General features: G+C 32.3%; 1 protein-coding gene across 1 annotated transcript in view; it reads left to right on the top strand.

The window, feature by feature from the left end:
* The window catches only part of LOC132723372 (uncharacterized), a 106,203-nt gene extending 90,393 nt beyond the window's left edge, over positions 1-15,810 (top strand). Inside the window, exons 20-31 of the mRNA XM_060708076.1 lie at positions 1,685-1,840; positions 3,973-4,075; positions 4,572-4,704; positions 5,160-5,398; positions 7,401-7,525; positions 8,007-8,251; positions 8,802-9,002; positions 9,581-9,742; positions 10,052-10,193; positions 11,412-11,573; positions 14,013-14,167; positions 15,211-15,810. Of these exons, the coding sequence (XP_060564059.1) occupies positions 1,685-1,840; positions 3,973-4,075; positions 4,572-4,704; positions 5,160-5,398; positions 7,401-7,525; positions 8,007-8,251; positions 8,802-9,002; positions 9,581-9,742; positions 10,052-10,193; positions 11,412-11,573; positions 14,013-14,167; positions 15,211-15,303 (1,916 nt within the window). The 3' untranslated portion in view covers positions 15,304-15,810. The remainder of the gene's footprint in view (positions 1-1,684; positions 1,841-3,972; positions 4,076-4,571; positions 4,705-5,159; positions 5,399-7,400; positions 7,526-8,006; positions 8,252-8,801; positions 9,003-9,580; positions 9,743-10,051; positions 10,194-11,411; positions 11,574-14,012; positions 14,168-15,210) is intronic.
* Positions 15,811-16,101: the final 291 nt, after the last annotated feature.

Consider the following 16,101-nt stretch of genomic DNA (forward strand, 5'->3'; position numbering starts at 1 on the left):
AAGATACAAAAAAATCATGATCTTTAATTATACTTACCATGCCATGGTGAATTCACAAATCTGCAAAATAGGAAATTTAGGAAGGGGGTTCCCATGAAGAAAAAAAGTTCTCATGAATATAAAGTGATTTACAGTAAATGTAAATATTTTTCAAAGATAATCTTAATACTTATGTAACTTTAATAAAATCATGTGAACAGATGCAGAAAATGTACTTATAGAGTTACATTTCATGTTTATATATATAGTTTTTGTAAATTGATCAATATATACAGACTTACAAGCACATTCTGGCTCAGAAGCAAATAATTATATTTTCCATATTTTAAAGAGGGCCATATGAGTTTTATACCATGAAATAATGATTTTAGCATATATATGATGCTTTTCACGTAATATAGATTTAATGCCATCTTTGACGTTTGACATTAAATTACATTGCAATTCAAATAGTTGCCATGGTATTTATGGCATATTTTTGTTGTTTGTTGATATTTTTCTATGTAAATTTGTGTTTCCCTTATATGGGTTTAATATCAAATCCGTACCTGTTTTATTTAGCTTTTAAACAATCTTGCCACAGAATATTTGGACACATAGAGGAACTATTTAGACTTTATCATGAATATATTTAATGTTTTGAATCACATTAATTCTCTGCTTTTATAGAATTTTCTATACATTGTACATGTATTATATGACATTTAATAATGCTACAATTCCTTCACTATGTTTACAATATGTTTGCCTTAGAGAATCATTAAAAACCGTTTTATTGTCAAAGTCTAGTTTACTTTACCTGATAGCCGTTTTGGCTTTCCATGGATTTTACTCTATAAATGATGCAATATTAGTGTTTATTTTTCTCCTATGTAATCTGTTATGTCAACAGAATAGTTGAAGAAATTACTTTTTTATATCTCGGGTGGTAATAGATTGGAATGGAATGGCTAACATTTGATATAATAATGAATACAAGTGTGATTATTTGAGCCGTGTCATGACAAAACCAACATAATGCGTTTGCGACCAGCATGGATCCAGACCAGCCTGCGCATCCGCGCAGTCTGATCAGGATCCATGCTGTTCGCTTACCAACTCTATTACAAGTAGAGAAACTGATAGCGAACAGCATGGATCCTGATCAGACTGCGCGGATGCGCAGGCTGGTCTGGATCCATGCTGGTCGCAAACCCATTATGTTGGTTTTGTCATGACACGGCTCATTTTATGGTCTTATCTGAAATGTTTGACGCATGTTGTGAAATTTATTATTAGTTTCTACCAGAATTTATAAAATGACTTTGCTTCCTGTATGAAATGTTAAGCTCGGAAATGGAACGAAATTAGCACTTGGATTCCACCCGGAATCTAAACAAGTCAAATAAAGAGCATATTCTGGGTGGAAATGGGATGAAATTTGACAAGAAATATGTAAATGAGCAGGAATTTTTACGTGCGGAAAACTAGCACAGAGTATTAATATACATTTAATGCAACAATATACTAGATACTAGGCTTTACATAGCAATGTAAATGAATTTCACCTGAAACCCTTACTCAAGGTCAATGATCTGATTTAATGTTAGTTGGGAAAAAATTGACCTAATCAAAGCATCTGATTTTAATTTTGCCTAAAAAATTCATTTTTATTTATCAATAACATTGTATATTATCTGTGTAGCTTGCAGATTAAACAAGTATCAAGTGACAAACTGTAGTCTGTTAAATGAAACATTCCTTGATGAACCTACAGTACAGAACACATCATGTGGCACATATCTACAGGAATGTATCAAATCAGATAATCACTCACAATTTATACAAGATAATGTAACAGGTAAATGGCCTTATATGAACTTTTGAAAATAATTTCTATGTTCCCAATTTTAGGGGGCATATAGATTTGCCTCTGTCTGTTTGTTCTATTATATATATTACACTTCCACACTGTCACACTGTCTGTCCATAGACTGATAAAACACTGTGAAATGTGGTGATAAACACTATGGAATGTGCTGATAAACACTATGGAATGTGGTGATAAACGCTATGGAATGTGGTGATAAACACTATAAAATGGTTGATAAACACTACGAAATGTGGTGATAAAACATTGTGGAATGTGGTGATAAACACTGTGAAATGTGGTGATAAACACTGTGAAATGTGGTGATAAACACTGTGAAATGTGGTGATAAACACTATGAAATGGTTGATAAACACTACGAAATGTGGTGATAAAACATTGTGGAATGTGTAGGCATCCATGTCTTATGGACACATTTCTAGTTCTAGATGGAAATTTAGCTTGTTTGGAATTGAAATAGAATTAAGCATGATATTAACCCTTTCACTGCCATAGGGACGGCTTAAGCCGTCTCTGTTATTTTCGGCGTATTTGCCATATGGACGGCTTTAGCCGTTTCTATAATAAAACTAGTAATAATAATTAATTAATAATAATAATAATAAAAATAATAATAAATATAAAGAAAATTATACCATCAACAATAATTATTATTATACTAACAAATTTGGAAACATATATAATTATTATAATACTAATAACAAATAATAATAATTATATTAATTAATAATATAGTAATTTCTTAGAAAATCCTCTGGCAAATAGGTGAACAATAAAACAATAACCCTCTGGCAGCGAAAGGGTTAATATTATCTGCATTTAATGTTCTAAAAGTCACATATGATTATTATTATCTCCTGCACTGAAAACTGATGAAATATCATTGTCATTATTAATTATCATAACAAAAAATTCTTATGAACATGTGCTTTTTTGCGAAAAAAAAAGTTTTTTTCAGTTGCATTTATCACACCCAAGTCTGTTTCTAGCTCGTCTGTTTCAAGCTATTATGATCACTGCAGCTTTGAGACTGCATGATTGTAGTTGTAACATTTGTCTTTTTGAGTACTTAGCAGCAAAAATAATGGACCTCTTGTATGAGTACTTTAAGCAGCAAAAATAATGGACCTCTTGTATGAGTACTTTAAGCAGCAAAAACAATGGACCTCTTGTATGAGTACTTAGCAGCAAAAATAATGGACCTCTTGTATGAGTACTTTAAGCAGCAAAAATGATGGACCTCTTGTATGAGTACTTAGCAGCAAAAATAATGGACCTCTTGTATGAGTACTTAGCAGCAAAAATAATGGACCTCTTGTATGAGTACTTAGCAGCAAAAATAATGGACCTCTTGTATGAGTACTTAGCAGCAAAAATAATGGACCTCTTGTATGAGTACTTAGCAGCAAAAATAATGGACCTCTTGTATGAGTACTTAGCAGCAAAAATAATGGACCTCTTGCATGAGTACTTAGCAGCAAAAATAATGGACCTCTTGTATGAGTAGTTAGCAGCAAAAATAATGGGCCTCTTGTATTTGCATTATGCCAGCTAAGCTTTATGATCCATAGGTGTTTATTTGTAGCACTTCTATTTTAAAATCATTTAAACTAGCAAATGACGGTTCCAAATAAAAGATTGGATAAGTCTAATGTACACATTACACAGAATTAGCAAACTACAGTATAACCTGTGTAGAGCAACACCCTTTGGAAAACAAATGATTTGGTTGTTACCTAGAGGTGTTGCTGTATAGAGGTAAATTATAGCCAGATGTAAATTATAGCAGGAATCATTACTTTTGGATGAAATAATATTGTTGTTGTAAAGAGTTAATTGCTCTATAAAGGTAAATTATAGTGGAAATCTTTACTTTTGAAAGAAATAATATTGATATTGACTAGAGATTCTAGTTTTTGCTTTACAATGGTCCACTTTGAAGAGGTAACACTGTACATGTTAACAAACAGATGGTTCAATAGTTTTGTGTAACCAAACCTTAAAGCTGAAAAGTATGGAGCGGAGCTGCCATTGCATGTTGACCATTTTTTGCATTAGTGCAGCATTATGGAATAATATAGCTGGACATATTTTATTTACAGGCTGTATTAGTTGGTTACATGGAAAATTTGGAGATGCTTTGTATATACCAGAGAAACAGCATTTGATGGCAAACCTTAAAGATCCAAGTGAGGAATATTTCCAGTAGGTTTTTGATAATGTCTTTTCTATTATGTTTATCGTTTTGTAATTCAAAATATTTTCATTATAATATTAATTTGACACCAAGGTTAAAATAGTTATGGCATTGTGTTGTAAATTCAAACAAGTATTGGCAAAACAGATATTTTCCATTTTCAGCCAGAATATTTGAAGAACAATGTTCAAGCTGGCATTTCCAACACTACTGAAAGGAATAGGTTGAAACTTCACACACTTATTTGAGAGCAATAATAGGAGGTCACTTTTCAAGGCCTAAAACTCTTACATGGATTTGGCAGATTTTAGGCCTTCTTTGAACTTCTGCTTTATCAAGGCTCTTGTTTTACTGTCACCACTGAGAATAGTCAAGCATTCTTTCCTTAGCTGACACAGCTCTTGTAAAGTCTGATACTTAGAATGTACAATGTTTAAGAATATAGACACATTTCTATCATAATATTTTTAAAAATTCCTATGAAAATATACTATGTAATTACAGTAATGAAGTATTACACCAGTCTGAAGGCCTGCAGGATTTTGGATCAGTACAGTGGCAACTTGCACTCTATCTTTTGCTTTGCTGGGTTATTGTTTTCATGTGCTTGGTCAGGGGAATCTACTCTGCTGGAAAGGTTAGTCAGGGGACGTCACTCTAATGTGAATTTTTATTTCATGGAGGTGTAAAGTATCATTTTCATTGCAAAGGAACAATGTACAGTACATATCTATGCCATGTGATTAGAAGAAAATGCAGACTGTCCTTTGGTTGAACAAAGGACCAAGGAAACAGTGACTTGAAGATGTAGAAAAATTACTCTTTCTATAAAATATGACAATTTAGAGGAATATTTGTCATTTAAAAAATCTGGATTTTCCAAAAATTTGCAGATGCATAATTATTCACTCATAGATTTAAATATTTATTATTCTGAAAGGTTTAAATATTTATTGTTGAACTTTTTTAAAATGATGTATGATGCTTGTGATTTGGATTTCAAGCTTAAGAAAATTTAATTGTTACCTATTAAGAAATTAATGTCAGTAGCTTTGAAAATCAGCTTATTTATTCTTTTATATTTATTAACAGGTAGCATATTTTGTTGTGATAATTCCAATAGTTTTACTGGTTGTGCTGTTAATCTGTGCGATGATGGTGGACGGTCATTTAGAAGGAATCCGATTTTATGTGACCCCTAAATGGGACAAGGTGTTATCAATGCAGGTGTGGAGCGATGCTGCCTCTCAGGTGTTCTTCTCGTTATCAGCTTGTAGTGGAGGTCTTACAACACTGTCTAGTTATAACAAGTTCCATAACAATATCTACAGGTAACTAAACAATATCTACACGTAACTAAACAATATCTACAGGTAACTAAACAATATTTACAGGTAACTAAACAATATCTACAGGTAACTAAACAATATCTACAGGTAACTAAACAATATCTACAGGTAACTAAACAATATCTACAGGTAACTAAACAATATCTACAGGTAACTAAACAATATCTACAGATAACTTAACAATATCTACAGGTAACTAAACAATATCTACAGGTAACTAAACAATATCTACAGGTAACTAAACAATACCTACAGATAACTAAACAATATCTACAGGTAACTAAACAATATCTACAGGTAACTAAACAATATCTACAGGTAACTAAACAATATCTACAGGTAACTTAACAATTTGAAAAGGTAACTAAACAATATCTACAGGTAACTGAACAATGTCTACAGGTAACTAAACAATATCTACAGGTAACTAACAATATCTACAGGTAACTAAACAGTTTGGAAAGGTTACTAAACAATATCTACAGGTAACTGAACAATGTCTACAGGTAACTAAACAATATCTACAGGTAACTAAACAATATCTACAGGTAACTAAACAATAACTACAGGTAACTAAACAATATCTACAGGTAACTGAACAATGTCTACAGGTAACTAAACAATAACTACAGGTAACTAAACAATGTCTACAGGTAACTAAACAATAACTACAGGTAACTAAACAATAACTACAGGTAACTAAACAATATCTTCAGGTAACTGAACAATGTCTACAGGTAACTAAACAATAACTACAGGTAACTAAACAATATCTACAGGTAACTGAACAATGTCTACAGGTAACTAAACAATATCTTCAGGTAACTAAACAATATCTACAGGTAACTAAACAGTTTGGAAAGGTTACTAAACAATATCTACAGGTAACTGAACAATGTCTACAGGTAACTAAACAATATCTACAGGTAACTAAACAGTTTGGAAAGGTTACTAAACAATATCTACAGGTAACTAAACAGTTTGGAAAGGTTACTAAACAATATCTATAAGAATCTAAACAATATCTACAGTTTGTTTGTTTGATTTTACGCCTTTTCCCAACAGTATTTCAGTCATATAGGCAGGTAGTTTCCTAACCATCATTCCTGGAGAGTTACACCAGTACTAGACTACCTTCCTCGGTGCTAAACTAGGCACAGCATCTCCCAGGGAATATAAAAAATGATATGTGAATCACTGTAAATATTTTCTTTTTACAAAAATGCAATAGTGATAAATGAATCACTATAGATAAATTTGGGTCAGCTGTTTGGTACTGATAATGATTTATAAATCATTGTATATAAATATGCAATATACATGTACATGTATGAATCCCCTGCATATTAAATTGATCTATGAGTGTTGATAAATGAATTATTTTCAATTTATTCATTACAGCAATACAAAAAATATATATTGATAACCAATGCAATACTGATATATGAAACATTGTATAATAAATTGTTCGATCTTTGCAATACTGATATATGAATCATTTTATGTTAATGTGTTTAAGATTTGTAATGCTGATACTTGTATACGAATCATTGTTGACTAATGTATTACTGATATAAAACAAGTGATATATTAAAGTGAATTGGTCCATGATAAAAAAAACAACTGTGATACTGTTAGCAATTATGCAGAAAGTATTTTAGTATCACATGTGAAAAAAAACACAAAAGAATAATATATGTATGCCTTAGATATAATGATCCTGTGTAAACTTATCAATATATTATAGCATATAGCAGATAATCATTTTAAAGGTGTTTATAGAACAAAATATTGTTATTTAAATATATGATCATACAAAATCACTTGATTTTTTTTTTCACCAAGATTTTTCTTTCCAGAAATATTTCATAAGAATATCAAAATGCTACAATTTTATTGTTTTTATCAATATTTAAAATATTTGTGGAAAATTTGCCCATTGTATACCAATCCTCTTTAAAAAGTTTTAATTGTTATATTACAGAGATGCTATATTGATATGTGTAATAGACACATTGATGAGTATTCTAGCTGGGTTCACAGTGTTTGCATCTATGGGGATTTTAGCTCACCAGCTTAACACCACTGTCGAAAATGTGGTTACTTCAAGTAAGTTTTAGCATCTATACATTGAAACCAACAAAATACTAAAACCCCCCAAAAAGCAAAAGACTACAGTACTTGAATGTTTATTTAAAGAAAATCCAAATCTTCCAAGCTACCTAACAGTAAAATCTTTAGTCATGCATCATACATAAATGTTTATTTATTTCATAAACTTGAAAATGCTAGCTACTTAAAAAGACTTTTTATTTTTTTTTAAATGAAAAATAATAAATAAGACTTTTTTTCACTCAGAAATATACCAACCTTGAAAAAAACTGTCCCTGAAAGTAAGCAACTTGACCTACTGAAGTTAAAATAAGCCATGGCTTATTATCTAATGGTTTGGATTTTTGTGGATGGCACAATACAAAAACATAATAGTATTTTGTAATTTCTCTGAAATATCATTATTTGAAAAGTTAATGTATGCATTTTAAACATCATCAAATAACTTTGATTATTGAATTTAATTGTTACATTGCAGACATCGGTCTGGTGTTCGTCGCATTTCCTGCTGCTGTAACCAACTTCCAGCCATCGGCAATGTGGTCAGCATTCTTTTTCTTGATGATAGTGATGATGGGGATGAGTTCAATCCTCGTGATGACTGAGATCATCATCACAGTGGTGATGGACGAGAACATGGAAATTTTCCGCAAGTCACGAATTATTGTGCTGTTTATCACGTGTTCTGCTCTGTATCTGCTTGGACTTCCTATGACAACTCAGGCATGTAAATTATTTTAATTAAATAAAATAATAATAGTATCATAATAATAGAAATAAACTTCAAAGGACATATAGCCTAAATCTCAATTTCTTGGTGCGATAGATTTTAATAAAACTTGTAGGAATGATCCTTGTATGATAGAAATAGCTAAAATTGTTTTGCTCTGCTGAATAAGATGGCTGCCAGACCTAAAAATAGAAGAAAAAAGTTTTTAACAAAATATCCTCTCAACAGCTGGGTATATTTTGATGAATTGACGCAAGAATGGTTCTTGGATGGCCAATAACAACAATAGCTGAAATCTTTTGGTCTTTTGAAAAAGAAAGCAGTGCCAGTGCTAAAAAATAAAAGAAAAATAATTTTAAAAAATTGGCAAGTATTGTCAATGAATTAAGATTGTTCCTTGGAATTTGTAATAGTACTGTACTGGGATATATTTTTTTCTTTGGGTGATTGAATTTTAATTAAGGTGAGCAATTTTCACCCATCATCACCCTCTTGTATTTTTAGAATATAAGATAATTTATTAGCTGTCTTTGTATATTTCAGGGTGGTCCATTCTTGCTACAGCTGTTGGATGAATTCTGCGGTGGAATGCCAAATGTTGTGATAGGTATATTTATGTGTGTAGGACTGGCCTGGGTGTACAAGATACGTCATTTCGCAACAGATTTACAGTTGATGTTGGGAAATTCGGTTAGTTTATGGTGGCGTGCAATGTGGTGTTTTATATCTCCAGTAATCATGGTGGTAAGTTTTATTTTTTGTATGAATCAGTTTTTTTGTATGAATCTGTTTTTTTCCTAAGGAATAGTTGTGAAGAAAGTTCATTCAACAAGTTATTATTGTACCAAGTCCGCCTTCTGAATTGAGTAGAATTGGTGTTGTAAGACTGAAAACATTGTTGTGACGCTGCTAGGACATAAATCCAATAACCTGTGGATAAAGAGTACATTTTAACTACTATGGTGCCTTTAAAAAATATAATGATGGTTCTACTCATTTGCTTGTTCATGACTGAAATAATGCACAGAAGGGCACCTGAGGTCTTCCTCCACCAATAAAGCTGGAAAGTCGCCATATGATCTATATTTTGTTTGTGCAATGTATAACCCAACTAAAGAAAAGAAATAATTCAGTTTTATTTCAAGCTTTATAATTCTCATATGAAACATGTACATAATTTATATTGTATTTGACGTGTAAGTGTTGGAATGAACAGGTATTTTAAAATGACAGTACCAGTGACTATTGTATATTCTCAAGCACATTTCTATTATTCTTTACATAAGTTCAAAAGAAATCGTAGATTCGATTTTTTTCTTCAGTTCATCCTAGTGTCAGCCATTATTACTGGGGTAAATCTGAAAACTGAGCATTTCCCAGTATGGGCCGAGCCATTGGCTATTACCCTCACTGTCCTGTGTGTTGTGTCTATACCAGGATATGCTGTAAAGAAACTTTGTTCACTAGAAGGACCAATTACACAGGTAAATATTTACCCCTTCACTGCTCAAGGTTCAGTAATACTTTCACTGTTTTCAATAGCAATTGAGATATTGAACTGATTTAGGTCAACCAGGCATTGATGGTTTGAGTTGGGTTTTGATGCTTTAAAATCAACTTAAAAATAGGGACACATTGTGACAGTGAAATTTAGAATTCTTAAAAGACTTTAGATATTTTGTCATAGTTTTTTGAGCTTTATTTTTCAAGTATAATTTGTTCTCTATGTTTTAAAAATGAGTTTCAAGGACTATATCTATTCAGATGAATATGTTAGTTTTAAATTTTTACAGAGAATAAAAGAGTCCTGTTTATCACAAGATAATTGGGGACCAGCTCTTATAAAACACTGGAAACATGTAGAATACTACCCGGCTGTAAATACACATACATTATCCGTGGATATAGAACAAAGTCCTGTCCATGCTGTCACAGGTAAAATATGTGTATTAATGTTGTTTTAGACAATACCCATAGTGATTATCATACAGTACCATATTTATATTAAATTTACCATAAGTGAGTGCATACTTATATACAACCATGCAAGCTGAGACACATTCTTTTTGTCATTATTTTGTTATAATGTGTTTCAAAAGGGATGTATATACTTTATCACTTTGTCCATCCCTCCATGACCTGTATATCCACAATTTTTTTCTAGACTACATGTATTACTATTGGAATTCATTACAACTTCATAGGGAGCTTCACTTACAACATGAGTGGGTCTCTTTGACTGATTGGCTAATGTTGTTGACTTAAAATCACTTGCTTCTCACCACTGAGGGTTTGAATCCTGTCAGGGACTTTGCACTCTTTACTGTTTGGAAGCTATCCAGCTAGCTTATAGAACATCATCAGATGCCAGCCTGTGTCTGAAATTATGCACTTTAGGGCACCTGATGTCTTCCTCCGCCAGTAAAGTTTGAAAGTCACTGTGAAAACTTTACATTGTGAATTGTGACCCCAAATGTGACAAACAAAACACTTCCAACAGCAGCTGTGGAAGAGCTGTGCATATTAGTAGCATTTTCCAATTCAGTTATAATTTACAAAGTTATGACCCTATAATGTCTTCTAAGCTCTAATTTTTTTCTTAACTCAGTAACAACTAACAGAAATTCAGATATGTACAGCAATAAGCAGCATTATTTAGTTCACTGAGTTTTCTTATGGGTGCCTTTTCATCTATTATCCTTTATTAGGAACACTGTCTAGTCCAGTGCAATTCTAGGGGGTTTAGTTGAAAGTGTTTGCAATGATAAAATTCTTTGAAAGGTTTCACATTTTGCAAGAAACATAACTCTGTTTAGTTTATGTTCTTTGTCTAGTTTATATTTTGAATTGTCTCCCTGTGAAAAATTTTTTAGTTTTGTCATGAACAAAATTCAATGGCCATTTAAGAAATGTTAATGTGAATATGAAGAATGAGAGAAATATGCCATCTGTGCTTCCATTTAAAAATTTGCCATCTGTGCTTCCTTTTAAGAAGTTGCCATCTGTGTTTACATTTAAGAAATTGCCATCTGTACTTCTATTTAAGAAGTTTCCATCTGTGCTTTATAAGAATTTTGATGTCTGTAGCCATCTGTGCTTTGTTAAATTTTGTTGTTTATTTCCAGTAACCACTAGCTTGTTTTATTTATTTAGATCGTGTTGATTTTACAACATCTCAAGTCCGCTTGCCAAAGTTGTCTGAGGCTACATTAATAAATCACAACAAGCAGATGTCACCTAAACGTCCACAAGAGCTTCGTCAAAAAGCAATACTTAACCATGCTTATAGCAATCCACAATGCAATATGTCCAATGGTAGGTAGTGCTTTGCTTTATAATGTTTACAGTTATCAACAATGGAAGATAGTGCTTTGCTTTGTAATGTTTACAGTATTCCACAATGCTATATTTCTTTTGGTAGGTAGTGCTTGGCTTTATAATGATTACAGTAATCAACAAAATTGTAGAAATTTAGTGCCTTGATATAGAATGATTACAGTAATCCACAATGCAATATGGTAGTTGGTGCTTTGCTTTAGAATGATTACAGTATTCCATAATGCTACATGTCCAATTGTAGGCAGTGCTTTGCTAAAGAATGATAACAATTATCCACAATGCCCCATGGTAGGTAGTGCTTTCTTTGCTTTAGAATGGTTACACTGAACCACAATGCAACATTTCTATTATTAGATAGTGATTTGCCTTTAGATTGTTAACAGTAATCCACAATGAAATATGTCCATTGTATGTAGTGCTTTGCTTTAGAATGTTTACTGTGAACAACAATGCAATATATCCAATGTTAGGTAGTGCTTTGCTTAAGATTGTTTACAATGAACCAAAATGCAATATGTCCAATGGTAGGTAGTGCTTTGCTTTAGAATGTTTACAATGAACTACAATGCAAAATGTCCAATTGTAGGAAGTGCTTTGCTTAAGAATTTTTTCAATGAACCACAATGCAATTTGTCCAATGTTAGGTAGTGCTTTGCTTTAGATTGTTTAAAATGAATCAAAATGCAATATGTCTAATGGTTGGTAGTGTTTATCTTTAGATTGTTCAAAATGAACCACAATGCAATTTGTCCATTGTTAGGTAGTGCTTTGCCTTTAGATTGTTTAAAATGAACCACAATGCAATATGTCCAGTGGTAGGTAGTGCTCTGCTTTAGATTGTTTAAAATGAACCAAAATGCAATATGTTCAATGGTAGGTAGTGCTTTGCCTTTAGATTGTTTGAAATGAACCACAATGCAATATGTCCAATGGTAGGTAGTGCTTTGCCTTTAGATTGTTTGAAATGAACCACAATGCAATATGTCCAATGGTAGGTAGTGCTTTGCTTTAGATTGTTTAAAATGAACCAAAATGCAATATGTCCAATGGCAGGTAGTGCTTTGCTTTAGATTGTTTAAAATGAACCGAAATGCAATATGTCCAATGGTAGGTAGTGATTATCTTTAGATTGTTTAAAATGAATCAAAATGCAATATGTCCAATGGCAGGTAATGCTTTGCTTTAGATTGTTTAAAATGAACCGAAATGCAATATGTCCAATGGTAGGTAGTGATTATCTTTAGATTGTTTAAAATGAACCAAAATGCAATATGTCCAATGGTTGGTAGTGATTATCTTTAGATTGTTTAAAATGAATCAAAATGCAATATGTCCAATGGCAGGTAATGCTTTGCTTAAGATTGTTTAAAATGAATAACAATGCAATATATCCAATGTTAGGTAGTGCTTTGCTTAAGATTGTTTAAAATTAACCAAAATGCAATATGTCCAATGGTAGGTAGTGTTTTGCTTTAGACCTCAATGCAATATGCCCAATGATTGGAAGCGCTTTGCCTTTAGATTGTTTACAGTAATCCACTATGCATTATGTCTATTCTTAGGAAGTGCTTTGCCTTTAGGATGTTTACCATGAACTACAATGCAATATGTCCAATGGTAGGTAGTGCTTTGCCTTTAGATTGTTTGAAATGAACCACTATGCAATATGCCCAAAGGCAGGTAGTGCTTTGCCTTTAGATTGTTTGAAATGAAACACAATGCAGTATTTACAATGGTAGGTAGTTCTTTGCTTTAGAAGGTATTACATGAACCACAATCCAATATGTCCACTGATAGGAAGTGCTTTGCTTTAGAATGTTTACAATGAACCACAATGCAATATGTCCAATGGTTGGTAGTGGTTTGCCTTTAGATTGTTTGAAATGAACCACAATGCAATATGTCCAATGGTTGGTAGTGGTTTGCCTTTAGATTGTTTGAAATGAACCACAATGCAATATGTCCAATGGTAGGTAGTGGTTACCTGTAAAATAATTAAAATGAACCACTATGCAATATGCCCAAAGGCAGGTATACAGTGCTTTACAGTGAACCACAATGCAATATGTCCGATGGTAGGTAGTGCTTCTTAAAATGTTTACAGTTAGCCATGCCTTTAAAATGTCACCATTTTTAATGTATTTCAAATAAAAGACGTACATGTATGTAACATGCTAAAAAGGGTCTAATTGCATCGCAAAGTTGTATTTCAAATGGAATCAAATGACTTTGAAGCAGTGGATAGTCATAATAAAACTTTTGTACATATTTGAGTTTATTCTTTTTTAAACATACATAATTTGCAATATTTTATGAATTTACTTGTCCTAGATTTCTATATTACAGTCAAACATATAAAATAGATTAAAAATAATTTCAGTTTCATATAACTGTAACATTTCAATTGTTGCACAGGTTCCATTGATCAAATTAAGCCGAGACTGTCATTCTGTGAGCTGTCACCCTCGGCAGATGTTCTCATTGTTACAAGAAAGAAGTCCAGTATTGGATCGCAGGATGTAGGAACACAGACAGATACAAGAAGTTTTACATTGGCTCTCAAACAAGGGGTAAGTAAGAGATTATCTTATAACCTTTTCGTGGCAATCTGTGGTTGAGGTCGTTGACTTCACTTGTCACTTTCCCCTCACCGCTGTGGGTTTGAATCCCGACAGGGACTTTGGATTCTTTCATGTGAGGAAGCTTTCCAGCTAGCTTACGAAACGTCGGTGGTTCTACTTAGCTGCCCGTTTGTGCGTGAAATAATGCATGGAGGGGCACCTGAGGTCTTCCTCCACCAGTAAAGTTGGAACGTCGAAATATGACTTAGACTGTGTCAGTGTGACATAAAAACCCAATCAAACAAAAGACAAATATTACCTAAAAATTTCAACTGCTACATGCATTTTGTAGAATGAAATGCCCTTCTGTGAATTGCCCTATTAAGAATTTGGAAGTGTCTTTTTTTTTTGTTTTAAAGAGGTCCAAAACATACCTAAAAACATATAATTTTATTTTTTATATATAACAGCTGAGGTACTTTAAAGCAAAAGATGATTAAGAAATATACTTAGAAAAAAAATGAAAGTCATATTTGTTTGCTATTCTAAACCGGAGTTGAGTGAAATGCATTGCAAGGTTTTTCAATTTTAAGTCATCTCTCACAAATGAAGTGAGCAAGCAGTCTGAAATTTTGCACACAAGTTACTGGTCCGGATCTACATCAAATGGAATATTGATATCAAACATTTCCAGTCCTGTCAAGTAAAAAAAAAACTCGGTGGAGTCTCTTTATGGGCTTCAGTATCAAAATGTGTATATATTATTTTTATTCTCAATTCTTTATGGATATAGGTTGAATCATTGTTAACATATCTTGAACTGTGTTTTCATATTTTAAGCTGATAGATATGTTTTGATATTTTAGGCTGATATTTGAAAAAAAATTGAATTGTTTATATTTATATAGGACTGAGGCAGTCTAAAATTTGCATTGAATTGAACTTGTGATACAATGTTGATAAAATATTAGTTTTGTTACAGTAAATACAAGAATTTGAAACATAAAATTGTACCTTTTTTTTACAAAAGACAAATTCCATTAAATTTTCAGAGTGTTAAATCATTGAAAGAATTAAAGATTGAGACAGATGTGAACCCTTCAACAAGCTGTAACACAGTACAGGTAGAAGTGACTAAATTCTGAACTGATTGTCAATAAGTTCACATGGTGTTTTATCAAGGTAGCTGTGGAAGTGACTAACTTCTTACCAGTTGTAATATGTTAAAAATGGAAGTGACTAAGTTCCAAATTATAGAGTTCATTGCAAATCAATTGACAACTTATTATGCATTAACAGTGGAAGTGACTAAATTCTAGCAGTGAAAATTCTAGCAGTGAAAGTGACTTAATTCTAGCCATTTGTTATATCTTACACAATGGAAGTGACTAAAAGATTTAATAAATATGTACATGTGAAAGTGACTAAATTCTATGTTGGTATGAAAAGCGAGGATGCTCTTTTACATCACAAGTGGACATGACTAAATCATTGGCTTTGTGTAATGTAGTATCAGTGGAAGTGACTAAAGTAGTTGTGTTATGTTAAAAAATGGAAGTGACTAAACCCAAAGAAGAGAATTGATGCAAATCAACTGGGAGTAATGAAGGAAGTTACTAGGGAAATGCCTAAATTCTAAGTAGTTGCAATATCATACATGCCATAATTTTTGGACAGCTTTCCGGGACACTTTTCATCGCGGCAATAATGGATGTGTAGGCAGTTGTGGAAAAGGGGGGGGGGTGTCAATCGTATAACGTTATTAAATTAGGACGACTTTCTCCTGAATTTTAATGATAAACAGTTAACTTACTAGTTTTATAAGTTGTCTTTTAGGTCGACATATTTATCATTTTAAAAGTATTTCTTTATTTAATTTATTATTCCCTAAAAGCAAGTAAGTTGTAAATTATAAACCCGGTGAATGGGCGCAGCCATGTTGT

The sequence above is a fragment of the Ruditapes philippinarum genome, unplaced genomic scaffold (genome assembly GCF_026571515.1).
Source record: "Ruditapes philippinarum isolate M1 unplaced genomic scaffold, ASM2657151v2 ctg2367_1_1_1_1, whole genome shotgun sequence".
Lineage (NCBI taxonomy): Eukaryota > Metazoa > Mollusca > Bivalvia > Venerida > Veneridae > Ruditapes > Ruditapes philippinarum.